At 56.0% G+C, this 15557-nt stretch overlaps 1 protein-coding gene across 1 annotated transcript in view; it reads left to right on the top strand.

The window, feature by feature from the left end:
- LOC109900392 (1-phosphatidylinositol 4,5-bisphosphate phosphodiesterase beta-4) overlaps positions 1 to 15557 on the top strand; it is a 162647-nt gene that overhangs the window by 132906 nt on the left and 14184 nt on the right. The window contains 7 exon segments of the mRNA XM_031837514.1: positions 2551 to 2659; positions 2662 to 2739; positions 2742 to 2753; positions 13758 to 13846; positions 14245 to 14398; positions 14559 to 14611; positions 14847 to 14912. Of these exon segments, the coding sequence (XP_031693374.1) occupies positions 2551 to 2659; positions 2662 to 2739; positions 2742 to 2753; positions 13758 to 13846; positions 14245 to 14398; positions 14559 to 14611; positions 14847 to 14912 (561 nt within the window).

Genomic DNA, 15557 nt, shown 5'->3' with positions numbered 1-15557 from the left:
GAGTAGGAGGGTAAAGGAGCGAACCAGGGAGAAAGGGAGAGAAGGGTACAGATATACAGTGCACTGAGCGACAGAATGGGGATGAGAGAGAGAGAGAGTAGGAGGGTAAAGGAGCGAACCAGGGAGAAAGGGAGAGAAGGGTACAGATATACAGTGCACTGAGCGACAGAATGGGGATGAGAGAGAGAGAGAGAGAGAGAGAGTAGGAGGGTAAAGGAGCGAAACAGGGAGAAAGGGAGAGAAGGGTACAGATATACAGTGCACTGAGCGACAGAATGGGGATGAGAGAGAGAGAGAGAGTAGGAGGGTAAAGGAGCGAACCAGGGAGAAAGGGAGAGAAGGGTACAGATATACAGTGCACTGAGCGACAGAATGGGGATGAGAGAGAGAGAGAGAGAGAGTAGGAGGGTAAAGGAGCGAAACAGGGAGAAAGGGAGAGAAGGGTACAGATATACAGTGCACTGAGCGACAGAATGGGGATGAGAGAGAGAGAGAGTAGGAGGGTAAAGGAGCGAACCAGGGAGAAAGGGAGAGAAGGGTACAGATATACAGTGCACTGAGCGACAGAATGGGGATGAGAGAGAGAGAGAGTAGGAGGGTAAAGGAGCGAACCAGGGAGAAAGGGAGAGAAGGGTACAGATATACAGTGCACTGAGCGACAGAATGGGGATGAGAGAGAGAGAGAGAGAGAGTAGGAGGGTAAAGGAGCGAAACAGGGAGAAAGGGAGAGAAGGGTACAGATATACAGTGCACTGAGCGACAGAATGGGGATGAGAGAGAGAGAGAGTAGGAGGGTAAAGGAGCGAAACAGGGAGAAAGGGAGAGAAGGAAAAGAAAGAAAAGGGGAAAGAAAGATTAAAGGAGTACGGTAGAATGGAAAAGGAGAGCAAGAAGGACGTGGAGAACAATAGAACGGGGGGGGGGGGGGGGGGGGGGGGGTACGAATGTGAGGGGGGAGACTGGCTGGTCGTGCGCGGGGTGTGTGTGTGTGTGTGATAGTGCTGCTCTCAGCAGAATAAGAAGTCTCTCAGCCATGACTGTGACTCCAGCTCCAACACACACCATCAATCACAGCCTGCTGCCGCAGTGCTTCGGGAGACGTACACACACACACACACACACACACACACACACTGTCATCAGGAGGGCCATCTCACACGGTGCTGGAAAATACATTCAGAGTTGCACGTACTTATACACAGACAATTCCACATGTTTAGACATGCACACACACATAGACAGACACACACACACACACACACACAGGTTATATCCATTTCCTGACTGTTCTTCTCCTTTATCTCTCACCTCCTCTCTCCTTCCATTATTATTCATCCCTCTCTTCCCCTCGCTCTTCTCTTATCTCCAAATGCAAGGCCATTCTACGAGCACACACACACACACACACACCCATTCCCTGCTTGCTGATGAGTTGATGGTTCTGTAATGTCCTTGTCTATGGGCTATTGTTCTAACATATACAGTATAAAGCCTAGCTACAGTATGTTATCATCACTGCTGGGTATATATTATTATCATCTTTGTTCTGTATCCGTCTGCGAATTTCTCTCACACTGTGTGTTCATTCACGTGTGTGTGTGTGTGTGTGTGTGTTGTGTGTGTGTGTGTGTGTCTTATATAAAGTGCTGAATGAAAATCCAGTCCTCATAATATGTTTCTACTGTATATACTTTGACTCATTCTAGTGGAATTCATCTGAACTCCCTCTCTCCTCTCTCTCCCCTTTCCCTCTCTCTCCCCTTTCCCTCTCTCTCCCTCTCCCTCTCACTCCCCTCCTCCTCTCCACTCTCCCTCTCTCTCCCCTTTCCCTCTCTCTCCCCTCTCCCTCTCTCCCTCTCTCTCCCCTTTCCCTCTCTCTCCCCTTTCCCTCTCTCTCCCCTTTCCTCTCTCTCCCCTTTCCCTCTCTCTCCCCTCTCCCTCTCTCTCCTCCTCCCCCTCTCTCCCTCTCTCTCTCTCCCCTCCTCTCTCTCTTCTCCCCTCCTCTCTCTCCCCCTCTCTCCCCTCTCCCTCTCTCTCCCCTCTCCCTCTCTCTCCCCCTCACCTCTCTCTCCCCTCCCCTCTCTCCCCCTCCCCCTCTCTCTCCCCTCCTCTCTCTCTCCACTCTCCCTCTCTCTCCCCTCCTATCTCTCTCCACTCTCCCTCTCTCTCCCCTCCTATCTCTCTCCACTCTCCCTCTCTCTCCCTCCTATCTCTCTCCACTCTCCCTCTCTCTCCCCCTCACCTCTCTCTCCCTCCCCCTCTCTCCCTCCCTCTCTCTCTCCACTCTCCCTCTCTCTCCCCTCCTCTCTCTCTCCACTCTCCCTCTCTCTCCCCTCCTCTCTCTCTCCACTCTCCCTCTCTCTCCCCTCCTCTCTCTCTCCCCTCTCCCTCTCTCCCCTCTCTCCCCCTCTCTCCCCTCTCCCTCTCTCCCCTCCCCTCTCTCCTCTCTCCCCTCACCTCTCTCCCCTCCCCCTCTCTCTCCCCTCACCTCTCTCTCCCCTCACCTCTCTCTCCCCTCTCCCTCGCTCTCCCCTCCTCTCTCTCACCCAGGTGATTTTACCAGACCTGGCTGTGCTGCGCATAGCTGTGTATGATGACAATAATAAGCTGATAGGTCAGAGGATTCTACCGTTGGAGGGTCTACAGGCAGGATACAGACACATTCTCTACGCAACGAAGGGAACAAGCCTCTGTCTTTACCCACCGTCTTCTGTAACATAGTACTCAAGACCTACGTACCGAAGGCTTCGGAGGTGAGGAGACACACCTGACACACACTCCCTTGCTAATACACAGACGTAGGTTAGGGGCAGAAGACGCTGTGGGTGTGTGTGTGTTCTATCTTTCTGGGGACCTAAACTCCTCAAATGCCCACACAAGGATAGTAAAATAAGGAAAATTCTCCCTCGTGGGGACTTTTCCCACATCCCCATTAGGACAAAAGCTATTTTAAGCTTAGGGGTTAGGTTTAGGGTAACGGGTTAGGTTTAGGGTTACGGGTTAGGGTTATGGTTAGGGTTATGGTTAGGGTTATGGTAAGGGTTAGGGTTATGGTTAGGTTTAGGGTAACGGGTTAGGTTTAGGGTTACGGGTTAGGGTTATGGTTAGGGTTATGGTTACGGGTTATGGTAAGGTTGGGGTTATGGTTAGGTTTAGGGTTACGGGTTAGGGTAAGGGTTAGGGTTATGGTTAGGTTTAGGGTTACGGGTTAGGTTATGGTTAGGTTTAGGGTTATGGTAAGGGTTAGGGTTATGGTTAGGTTTAGGGTTACGGGTTAGGTTATGGTAAGGGTTATGGTTAGGTTTAGGGTTACGGGTTAGGGTTGTGGTAAGGGTTAGGGTTACGGGTTAGGGTTATGGTTAGGTTTAGGGTTACGGTTAGGGTTATGGTAAGGGTTAGGGTTATGGTAAGGGTTAGGTTTAGGGTTACGGGTTATGGTTAGGGTTATGGTAAGGGTTATGGTTAGGTTTAGGATTACGGGTTAGGGTTATGGTAAGGGTTACGGGTTACGGGTTAGGGTTTTGGTAAGGGTTAGGGGTTATGGAAAATAGGATTTGAATGTAAATTAATTGTAGGTCCCCACGAGGATAGAACGTGTGTGTGTGTGTGTGCGTGTGTGTGTGTGAGTGAACCCCTATTGGCCTAAATACAATACAGATGTGTGCTACTGAACATTATTGACATCTATATTATGCAGTTATTAACACTTGAGTATGGAGACCGTATTAGCCCATACGGAATGGACCTCCGTGTGTGCGTGTGTGTGTGCGTGTGCATGGGCTGGGAATATGAGCTTCCATTGTCCCTTCCTCAGCTGGTCCTTTGTCTATCTCTTTCATACCACACACACACAAGGTCCAATTTATATGTGCATTCAATGTATTCATAGTAGATACTGAAGTGGATGCAGAAGGATCTGGGGAGAGGGAAGGAGATGAGAGAGGGGAGACGGGGAGAGGAGAGGGAGGAGAGTCGGAGAACAGGGAAGGAGATGAGAGGAGGTGAAGGAGATGAGCGAGGGGAGAACAGGAGAGGGAGGAGAGTGGGAGATACAGGAAAGGAGATGAAGAGGGGAAGGAGATGAGAGAGGGAGACAGAGAGGAGAGGAGAGGGAGGAGAGTTGGGAGAACGGGGAAGGAGATGCAGAGAGGGGAGACGGAGAGGAGAGGGAGGAGAGTGGGAGAACAGGGAAGGAGATGAGAGAGGGAAGGAGATGAGAGAGGGGAGACGGAGAGGAGAGGAGAGTGGGAGAACAGGGAAGGAGATGAGCGAGGGGAGACAGGAGAGGGAGGAGAGTGGGAGAACAGAGAAGGAGAGGAGCGAGGGGAGACAGGAGAGGGAGGAGAGGGGAGAACAGGGAAGGAGATGAGAGAGGGGAGACGGAGAGGAGAGGAGAGGAGGAGAGGTGGGAGAACAGGAAGGAGATGAGATAGGGAAGGAGAGGGAGGAGAGTGGGAGAACAGGGAAGGAGAGAGAGAGGGGAGACGAGAGGAGGGGAGAACAGGGAAGGAGAATGAGATAGGGAAGGAGAGGGAGGAGAGTGGGAGAACAGGGAAGGAGATGAGAGAGGGAGACGGAGAGGAGAGTGGGAGAACAGGGAAGGAGATGGAGAGAGGGGAGGGACGGAGAAGGAGAGGGAGTGAGAGTGGGAGACAGGGAAGGAGATGAGCGAGGGAGACGGGCGAGAGGGAGGAGAGTGGGGAGAACAGGGAAGGAGATGAGCGAGGGGAGACAGGAGAGGGAGGAGAGTGGGAGAACAGGGAAGGAGATGAGAGGGGGAGACGGAGAGGAGAGGAGAGGGAGGAGAGTGGGAGAACAGGGAAGGAGATGAGAGAGGGAAGGAGAGGGAGGAGAGTGGGAGAACAGGGAAGGAGATGAGAGAGGGGAGACGGAGAGGAGAGTGGGAGAACAGGGAAGGAGATGAGAGAGGGGGAACGGAGAGGAGAGAGGGAGGAGGGAGGAGAGTGGGAGAACAGGGAAGGAGATGAGCGAGGAGACGGGAGAGGGAGGAGAGGGGAGAACAGGGAAGGAGATGAGCGAGGGGAGACAGGAGAGGGAGGAGAGTGGGAGAACAGGGAAGGAGATGAGCGAGGGGAGACAGGAGAGGGAGGAGAGTGGGAGAACAGGGAAGGAGATGAGCGAGGGGAGACAGGAGAGGGAGGAGAGTGGGAGAACAGGGAGGAGATGAGCGAGGGGAGACAGGAGAGGAGGGAGTGGGAGAACAGGGAAGGAGATGAGCGAGGGGAGACAGGAGAGGGAGGAGAGTGGGAGAACAGGGAAGGAGAGAGCGAGGGGAGACAGGAGAGGGAGGAGAGTGGGAAGAACAGGGAAGGAGATGAGCGAGGGGAGACAGGAGAGGGAGGAGAGTGGGAGAACAGGGAAGGAGATGAGCCGAGGGGAGACAGGAGAGGGAGGAGAGTGGGAGGAGCACGGGAAGGAGATGAGCGAGGGGAGACAGGAGAGAGGAGGAGAGAGTGGGAGAAAAGGGAAGGAGATGAGCGAGGGGAGAAGACAGGAGAGTGGGAGACCACGGGAAGGAGATGAGGGAGGGGAGGACAGGAGAGGGAGGAAGAGTGGAGAGAGAACAGGGAAGTGAGATGAGCGAGGGGAGGACAGGGAGAGGGAGGAGAGCTGGGAGATACAGGGGAAGGCGAGAGGGGAGGGAGACAGGAAGGGAGGAGAGAGTGGGAGAACAGGGGAAGGAGAGAGGGGAGGGGAGACAGGAGAGGGAGAAGAGTGGGAGCAGAGACCAGGGAATGAGCGGAGAGGGAGGGGAGACAGAGAGGGAGGAGAGTGGGAGAACAGGGAAGAGATGAGCGAGGGGAGACAGGAGAGGGAGGAGAGTGGGAGAACAGGAAGGCGAGAGGAGGGAGACAGGAGAGGGAGGAGAGTGGGAGAACAGGGAAGGCGAGAGGGAGGGGAGACAGGAGAAGGAGGAGAGTGGGAGAACAGGGAAGGCGAGAGGGGGAGACAGGAGAGGGAGGAGAGTGGGAGAACAGGGAAGGCGAGAGGGAGGGGAGACAGGAGAGGGAGGAGAGTGGGAGAACAGGGAAGGCGAGAGGGAGGGGAGACAGGAGAGGGAGGAGAGTGGGAGAACAGGGAAGGCGAGAGGGAGGGGAGACAGGAGAGGAGGGGGGGGGGGAAAAAGAGTGGCGAGAACAGGGAAGGAGATGAGCGGAGGGGAGACAGGAGAGGAGGAGAGTGGGAGAACAGGGAAGGAGATGAGCGAGGGGAGACAGGAGAGGGAGGAGAGTGGAGAACAGGGAGGAGATGAGCGAGGGGAGACAGGAGAGGGAGGAGAGTGGGAGAACAGGGAAGGAGATGGCGAGGGGAGACAGGAGAGGGAGGAGAGGGGAGAACAGGGAGGGAAGGAGATGAGCGAGGGGAGAGGAGAAGGGAGGGGGCGTGGGAGAAAAGGAGGGGATGAGCGAGGGAGACAGTGATAGAGGGAGGAGAGTGGGAGAACAGGAAGGAGAAGATGAGCGAGGGGATAGAAGGAGAGTGGGATGGAACGGAAGGCGAGCGGAGGGAGTGGAGACAGGAGAGGGAGGAGAGTGGAGAACAGGGAAGGAGAGAGGGAGGGAGAAGGAGAGGGAAGGAGAGTGGGAAACAGGGACAGGCCGGAGAGGAGGGAGAAGGAGAGGGAGGAGAGTGGCGGAGAACACGCCGGAGGAAGGAGCTGAGAGAGGGGAGACGACATGACGAGTGGGAGAACGGAAGGAGATGAGCGAGGGGGAGACAGGAGAGACAGGAGGTGGGGAGGAGGAGGAGAGAACAGGGAAGGAGATGAGCCGGGGGAGACAGGAGAGGGAGGAGACGTGGGAGGAACAGGGCAAGGAGTGAGCGAGGGGAGACCGGAGAGGGAGGAGAGTGTGGGAGAACAGGGAAGGAGTGAGCGAGGGGAGAGAAGGAGAGGAGGAGGGAGAGGCGAGAGGAGAGTGGTGAGAACAGGGCAGGAGATGAGCGAGGGGAGACAGAGAGAGGGAGGAGAGTGGGAGAACAGGGAAGGAGATGAGCGAGGGAAGGAGATGAGAGAGGGGAGACAGGAGAGGGAGGAGAGTGGGAGAACAGGGAAGGAGAGAGGGAGGGGAGACAGGAGAGGGAGGAGAGTGGGAGAACAGGAAGGAGATGAGAGAGGGGAGACAGGAGAGGGAGGAGAGTGGGAGAACAGGGAAGGAGATGAGCGAGGGGAGACAGGAGAGGGAGGAGAGTGGGAGAACAGGAAAGGAGATGAGCGAGGGGAGACAGGAGAGAGGAGAGTGGGAGAACAGGGAAGGAGATGAGCGAGGGAGACAGGAGAGGGAGGAGAGTGGGAGAACAGGGAAGGAGATGAGCGAGGGGAGACAGGAGAGGGAGGAGAGTGGGAGAACAGGGAAGGAGATGAGCGAGGGGAGACAGGAGAGGGAGGAGAGGTGGGAGAACAGGGAAGGAGATGAGCGAGGGAGACAGGAGAGGGAGGAGAGTGGGAGAACAGGGAAGGAGATGAGGAGGGGAGAACAGGAGAGGGAGAGAGTGGGAGACAGGGAAGGAGGAGGGAGGGGAGACAGGAGAGGAGGAGATGGAGAACAGGGAAGGAGAAGGGAGGGAGACAGGAGAGGGAGGAGAGTGGGAGAACAGGAAGGCGAGAGGGAGGGGAGACAGGAGAGGGAGGAGAGTGGGAGAACAGGGAAGGAGATGAGCGAGGGGAGACAGGAGAGGGAGGAGAGTGGGAGAACAGGGAAGGAGATGAGCGAGGGGAGACAGGAGGGAGGAGAGTGGGAGAACAGGGAAGGAGAGAGGGAGCAGGAGGAGAGGGAGGAGAGTGGAGAACAGGNACAGGAGAGGGAGGAGAGTGGGAGAACAGGAAGGAGATGAGCGAGGGGAGACAGGAGAGGGAGGAGAGTGGGAGAACAGGGAAGGAGATGAGCGAGGGGAGACGGAGAGGGAGGGAGAGTGGGAACAGGAAAGGAGATGAGCGAGGGGAGACAGGAGAGGGAGGAGAGTGGGAGAACAGGAAAGGAGATGAGCGAGGGGAGACAGGAGAGTGGAAAAGAACAGGAAGGGAAGAGCGAGAGCGGATGGGGAGACGGGAGGAGGGAGGAGAGTGGGAGAACAGGGAAGGCGGAGACGCGAGGGGAGACGGGGAGAGGGAGGAGAGTGGGAGAACAGGGAAGGCGAGAGGGAGGGGATGACAGGAGAGTGGGAGAACAGGGAAGGCGAGAGGGAGGGGAGACAAGGAGAGACAGGAGAGTGGGAGAACAGGGAAGGAGATGAGCGAGGGGAGACAGGAGAGGGAGGAGGAGAGTGGGAGAACAGGGAAGGAGATGAGCGAGGGGAGACAGGAGAGGGAGGAGAGGTGGGAGAACAGGAAGGAGATGAGCGAGGGGAGACAGGAGAGGGAGGAGAGTGGGAGAACAGGGAAGGAGATGAGCGAGGGGAGACAGGATGAGGGAGGAGAGTGGGGAGAACAGGAAAGGAGATGAGCCGAGGGGAGGACATGTTGAGGGAGGAGAGTGGGAGAACAGGAAAGGAGATGAGCGAGGGGAGACAGGAGAGTGGAAGAACAGGGAAGGCGAGAGCGAGGGGAGACGGGAGAGGGAGGAGAGTGGGAGAACAGGGAAGGAGAGAGGGAGGGGAGACAGGAGAGGGAGGAGAGTGGGAGAACAGGGAAGGAGATGAGCGAGGGAGACAGGAGAGGGAGGAGAGTGGGAGAACGGGGGAAGGAGATGAGCGAGGGGAGACAGGAGAGGGAGGAGAGTGGGAGAACGGGAAAGGAGATGAGCGAGGGGAGACAGGAGAGGGAGGAGAGAGTGGGAGAACAGGGAAGGAGATGAGCGAGGGGAGACAGGAGAGGGAGGTGAGTGGGATAACAGGAAAGGAGATGAGCGAGGGGGAGACAGGAGAGGGAGGAGAGTGGGAGAACAGGGAAGGAGATGAGCGAGGGAAGGAGATGAGAGAGGGGAGACAGGAGAGGGAGGAGAGTGGGAGAACAGGGAAGGAGAGAGAGGGAGGGAGGGGAGACAGGAGAGGGAGGAGAGTGGGAGAACAGGGAAGGGAGATGAGCGAGGGGAGACAGGAGAGTTGGAGAACAGGGAAGGAGATGAGCGAGGGGAGACAGGAGAGGGAGGAGAGTGGGAGAACAGGGAAGGAGGTGAGCGAGGGGAGACAGGAGAGGGAGGAGAGTGGGAGAACAGGGAAGGAGATGAGCGAGGGGAGACAGGAGAGGGAGGAGAGTGGGAGAACAGGGAAGGAGATCGGCGAGGGGAGACAGGAGAGGGAGGCGAGTGGGAGAACAGGGAAGGAGATGAGCGAGGGGAGACAGGAGAGGGAGGAGAGTGGGAGAAAAGGGAAGGCGAGAGGGAGGGGAGACAGGAGAGGGAGGAGAGTGGGAGAACAGGGAAGGAGATGAGCGAGGGGAGACAGGAGAGGGAGGAGAGTGGGGAGGAGAACAGGGAAGGCGAGAGGGAGGGGAGACAGGAGAGGGAGGAGAGTGGGAGAACAGGGAAGGCGAGAGGGAGGGGAGACAGGAGAGGGAGGAGAGTGGGAGAACAGGGAAGGAGAGAGGGAGGGGGAGACAGAAGAGGGAGGAAGAGGGGAGAGAACAAGGGAAGCAGATGAGCGAGGGGAGACAGGAGAGGGAGGAGAGTGGGAGAACAGGAAGGAGATGAGCGAGGGGAGACAGGAGAGGGAGGAGAGTGGGAGAACAGGGAAGGCGAGCGGGAGGGGAGACAGGAGAGGGAGGAGAGTGGGAGAACAGGGAAGGCGAGAGGGAGGGGAGACAGGAGAGGGAGGAGGAGAGTGGGAGAACAGGGAAGGAGATGAGCGAGGGGAGACAGGAGAGGGAGGAGAGTGGGAGAACAGGGAAGGCGAGAGGGAGGGGAGACAGGAGAGGGAGGAGAGTGGGAGAACAGGGAAGGAGATGAGCGAGGGGAGACAGGAGAGGGAGGAGAGTGGGAGAACAGGGAAGGCGCGAGGGAGGGGAGAACAGGAGAGGGCGGAGAGTGGGAGAACAGGGAAGGCGAGAGGGGAGGGAGACAGGAGAGGGAGGAGAGGAGGCGGAGAGAACAGGGAAGGAGAGAGGGAGGGGAGACAGGAGAGAGGAGGAGAGTGGGAGAACAGGGAAGGAGAGAGGGAGGGGAGACAGAAGAGGGAGGAGAGTGGGAGAACAGGGAAGGAGATGAGCGAGGGGAGACAGGAGAGGGAGGAGAGTCGGAGAACAGGAAGGCGAGAGGGAGGGGAGACATGAGAGGGAGGAGGAGTGGGAGAAAGGGGAAGGCGAGAGGGGAGGGGGAGACAGGAGAGGGAGGAGAGTGGGAGAACAGGGGAAGGCGGAGAGGGGGAGAGACAGGAGAGGGAGGAGAGTGGGGAGAACAGGAAGGCGAGAGGGAGGGGAGACAGGAGAGGGAGGAGAGTGGAAGAACAGGGAAGGCGAGGAGAGGGAGGGAGACAGGAGAGGGAGGAGAGTGGGAGACAGGGAGGCGAGAGGGAGGGGAGACAGGAGAGGAGGAGAGTGGGAGAAACAGGGAAGGCGAGAGGGAGGGGAGACAGGAGAGGGAGGAGAGTGGGGAGAACAGGGAAGGAGATGAGCGAGGGGAGACAGGAGAGGGAGGGAGGAGTGGGGAGAACAGGGAAGGCGAGAGGGAGGGGAGTCAGGAGAGGGAGGTGAGTGGGAGAACAGGGAAGGAGATGAGCGAGGGGAGACAGGAGAGGGAGGAGAGGTGGGAGAACAGGGAAGGCGAGAGGGAGGGGAGACAGGAGAGGGAGGAGAGTGGGAGAACAGGGAAGGAGATGAGCGAGGGGAGACAGGAGAGGGAGGAGAGTGGGAGAACAGGGAAGGCGAGAGGGAGGGGAGACAGGAGAGGGAGGAGAGTGGGGGAACAGGGGAAGGCGAGAGGGAGGGGAGACAGGAGAGGGAGGAGAGTGGGAGAACAGGGAATGAGAGAGGGAGGGAGGGAGGACAGGAGAGGGAGGAGAGTGGGAGAACAGGGAAGGCGAGAGCGAGGGGAGACGGGAGAGGGAGGAGAGTGGGAGAACAGGGAAGGCGAGAGCCTTGGGAGACGGGAGAGAGGGAGGAGAGTGGGAGAACAGGGAAGGCAAGAGCGAGGGGAGACGGGAGAGGGAGGAGAGTGGGAGAACAGGGAAGGCGAGAGGGAGGGGAGACAGGAGAGTGGGAGAACAGGGAAGGAGATGAGCGAGGGGAGACAGGAGAGGGAGGAGAGTGGGAGAACAGGGAAGGAGATGAGCGAGGGGAGACAGGAGAGGGAGGAGAGTGGGAGAACAGGGAAGGAGATGAGCGAGGGGAGACAGGAGAGGGAGGAGAGTGGGAGAACAGGGAAGGAGATGAGCGAGGGGAGACAGGAGAGGGAGGAGAGTGGGAGGAACAGGGAAGGAGATGAGCGAGGGGAGACAGGAGAGGGAGGAGAGTGGGAGAACAGGGAAGGAGATGAGCGAGGGGAGACAGGAGAGGGAGGAGAGTGGGAGAACAGGGAAGGAGATGAGCGAGGGGAGACAGGAGAGGGAGGAGAGTGGGAGAACAGGGAAGGAGATGGGCGAGGGGAGACAGGAGAGGGAGGAGAGAGTGGGAGAACAGGGAAGGAGATGAGCGAGGGGAGACAGGAGAGGGAGGAGAGTGGGAGAACAGGGAAGGAGATGAGCGAGGGGAGACAGGAGAGGGAGGAGAGTGGGAGAACAGGGAAGGAGATGAGCGAGGGGAGACAGGAGAGGGAGGAGAGTGGGAGAACAGGGAAGGAGATGAGCGAGGGGAGACAGGAGAGGGAGGAGAGTGGGAGAACAGGGAAGGAGATGAGCGAGGGGAGACAGGAGAGGGAGGAGAGTGGGAGAACAGGGAAGGAGATGGGCGAGGGGAGACAGGAGAGGGAGGAGAGTGGGAGAACAGGGAAGGAGATGAGCGAGGGGAGACAGGAGAGGGAGGAGAGTGGGAGAACAGGGAAGGAGATGAGCGAGGGGAGACAGGAGAGGGAGGAGAGTGGGAGAACAGGGAAGGATATGAGCGAGGGGAGACAGGAGAGGGAGGAGGGTGGGAGAACAGGGAAGGAGATGAGCGAGGGGAGACAGGAGAGGGAGGAGAGTGGGAGAACAGGGAAGGAGATGAGCGAGGGGAGACAGCAGAGGGAGGAGAGTGGGAGAACAGGGAAGGAGATGAGCAAGGGGAGACAGGAGATGGAGGAGAGTGGGAGAACAGGGAAGGAGATGAGCGAGGGGAGACAGGAGAGGGAGGAGAGTGGGAGAACAGGGAAGGAGATGGGCGAGGGGAGACAGGAGAGGGAGGAGAGTGGGAGAACAGGGAAGGAGATGAGCGAGGGGAGACAGGAGAGGGAGGAGAGTGGGAGAACAGGGAAGGAGATGAGCGAGGGGAGACAGGAGAGTGGGAGAACAGGGAAGGAGATGAGCGAGGGGAGACAGGAGAGGGAGGAGAGTGGGAGAACAGGGAAGGAGATGAGCGAGGGGAGACAGGAGAGGGAGGAGAGTGGGAGAACAGGGAAGGAGATGAGCGAGGGGAGACAGGAGAGGGAGGAGAGTGGGAGAACAGGGAAGGAGATGAGCGAGGGGAGACAGGAGAGTGGGAGAACAGGGAAGGAGATGAGCGAGGGGAGACAGGAGAGGGAGGAGAGTGGGAGAACAGGGAAGGAGATGGGCGAGGGGAGACAGGAGAGGGAGGAGAGTGGGAGAACAGGGAAGGAGATGAGCGAGGGGAGACAGGAGAGGGAGGAGAGTGGGAGAACAGGGAAGGAGATGAGCGAGGGGAGACAGGAGAGGGAGGAGAGTGGGAGAACAGGGAAGGAGATGAGCGAGGGGAGACAGGAGAGGGAGGAGAGTGGGAGAACAGGGAAGGCGAGAGGGAGGTGAGACAGGAGAGGGAGGAGAACAGGGAAGGAGATGAGCGAGGGGAGACAGGAGAGGGAGGTGAACAGAGGAGAAATAGAAAAGCAGGAGAGGTAGGGAAGAAAAGCGAGGAAGAGGAAGAAAGAGGGAGAAGAGCTGGAAGGAAGGGCACAAACTGGGTTTCCCTTTTTCCCTCCCTCCCTCCTTCCTTCCTTCCCTCCTTCCTTCCTTCCCTCAGGGTGCCCTGCCCTACAGTGTATTCTACATCAGAAGTAATGACACAGAGCAAATGATGATGGTAGCAGAGCTAGTGTAATAGCCACTTCTAGACAGACGCCGGCATGGAGATACACAAGATTGACTAGTCGTTAAGCCAATCCCAGGGGCATGGTCCGGGCAGTCGTTATGACGACAACCCGGGGCAGCGTGAATGTTCCGTATCCAAATAGAGCCGGCGTCATTTTCCGCCTTTTGCAGTAGGCTTTCCATAATATCTACTCAAACGTATACCTGCCCAGGTATATGTTAGAATGTTGTCTTCTTTTGTGTGTCTTTCTGGGTATCGACTGTGTTTAGACTTTGAACCACGACGGAAGCCCATTGGAGTTATCAGACTTCTCCAAGTACAGCACGTTCCAGTCTTTTCCTGTGTGGTCTAGGTCCGTGACGATACCAGTTATCGCGATATTTTTTTCAAATGGCAAAACTGAAAACACGAAGTAAACCGAACTCTTCGGTCCTTTAAAAAACCTGCTGCCGGTCAAATATTAGCTTGGAAAATAAATGCACGTGACTCTGGAGAACAACATAAAGAAGTTAAATCCCCTTTGTGTTTTGTTTTCCTCGCCACGATACCGACGAGTATCGCGATGCCCGGTATCGTCCCGGCCCTAGTATAGTCCAGCTTATTGATGAATATCCTGTCTTCTCCCTAGCCATCGTGGACGCCCTGTCGGACCCAAAGAAGTTCCTGTCCATAGCAGAGAAGAGAGCGGACCAGATGAGAGCTCTGGGGATTGAAACGGTACCGACACCTGTTTGATCCATCACTATTGATTCTGTTAGCCTCGTACTGTATACCCACTGTAGCCAGCTGTTCCATTCTTGGCTACAGCGCACACAGTACATCGTCACTGTGTGGGATATGTCTTATGTTGGCATATGTTGAATTGCTTTGGCTACTGGTTTAGTAACTACCGAGTTATGTCACTTGTAAGTTCCCTGGATAAGAAAATGTTCTTAGGGGTGAGTTAGGTGAAAAGGTCAAATATCACTCAATCTCGACATCTATATGGAAATGCAATACTGACTTTTTTGCAAAGTGCGTGAGAAAGATTTCCATCCATGGTCCTGAGACTGTCTCTCTGCCGCTCTCTCTCCCCCTCCCTCCCTCTCTCTCCTCCTCCCCCTCCCGCTCTCCAGAGTGACATAGCGGACGTGCCAAACGAGAGTTCGAAGAACGACAAGAAAGGGAAGGTGAACGCCAACGTGAAGACCAACGTCACGCCACAGACCAGCTCGGACCCGGCTCAGTCCTCTAAGTCTGCCCAGAACAACACCACGGAGACCAAGAAGGGTACGACACACACACACAGATACATACATGCAGATACACACACAGATACACACACATATACACACACAGATACACACATACACACACACACATGCACACACACAATCTGAGACCTAAGCATTGGTACAATTGAGACGTTTTCCATTTCTCTCGTTTGTAGATACCAACACCCTCGTGCCGCATGTGAACATTGATGACTTGAAACAGATGAAGGTAAGACTAGCTCACCTCTAATCACAACCCTCACAGTTCCTATGGTTTCCACAGCACCTTTCCTAGTGGTTCTGCGGTTTGATCGTTTCTCATCAGCTCGTGGTCCTGCAGGAGAAACAGAGGGGGGGGGGGGGCAGCACTGTCATTCCTCACACAGTCTGTGTCTTTTAGCTCGCTGTCCTTTTGATTTAGCCAGTTCAGTCTTGCTCCAATAATCCGTTGTTCCTCTCCCCAGACGTACCTTAAACTGACTAAGAAGCAGCAGAAAGATCTGAACTCTTTAAAGAAGAAGCACGCCAAGGTGGGTTGATGTTTTAGGAAGCTCTTCTGTTGACAGATCCCGGAGCGATGACCAGGACAGATCGTTCATTCTGAGGTCCACACATTGATGGAGAGAGAGAGGTCCTTTCTTTTCATCATCCACTGTTGCCTGACCCCTGCCCCCACAAACACACACACATTCATACACGTACACACGCACACACACAGCATCATGTAGCCTAAGATGGACAGTGTTTCTCTTTGATCTCACCAGAGACTTGCTAAGATGACCCCCCCCCCTCTCACACACACACACACACACTAGCTAGACTTCAATCACTAATACCTCTGTCCTTCTGAAATCCCGTCTCATGCAACAGCCTGTGTGTTTAAAAAATATCTATTTTGGTTCGTACACAAAAGAGATTAACTCTTGTAGGGTTTACCATAGCAACCAGTCTGCCATATTTGCCTGTTCTGTTGCATAACAGTTATGATACTGACTGATGTTTTACAACACATGTACCCAGTAGTTTCATATGTTCTACTGATGTTTTACAACACATGTACCCAGTAGTTTCATATGTTCTACTGATGTTTTACAACACATGTACCCAGTAGTTTAATATGCTGTACTGATGTTGTGTTAGTCCTCAACTATATGGTCTGGCTGACTGCAATGCTA

This window comes from Oncorhynchus kisutch, linkage group LG12 (genome assembly GCF_002021735.2).
Source record: "Oncorhynchus kisutch isolate 150728-3 linkage group LG12, Okis_V2, whole genome shotgun sequence".
Lineage (NCBI taxonomy): Eukaryota > Metazoa > Chordata > Actinopteri > Salmoniformes > Salmonidae > Oncorhynchus > Oncorhynchus kisutch.
The sequence above is the reverse complement of the archived record's forward strand: the minus strand, read 5'-3'. Positions and strand labels throughout refer to the sequence as shown.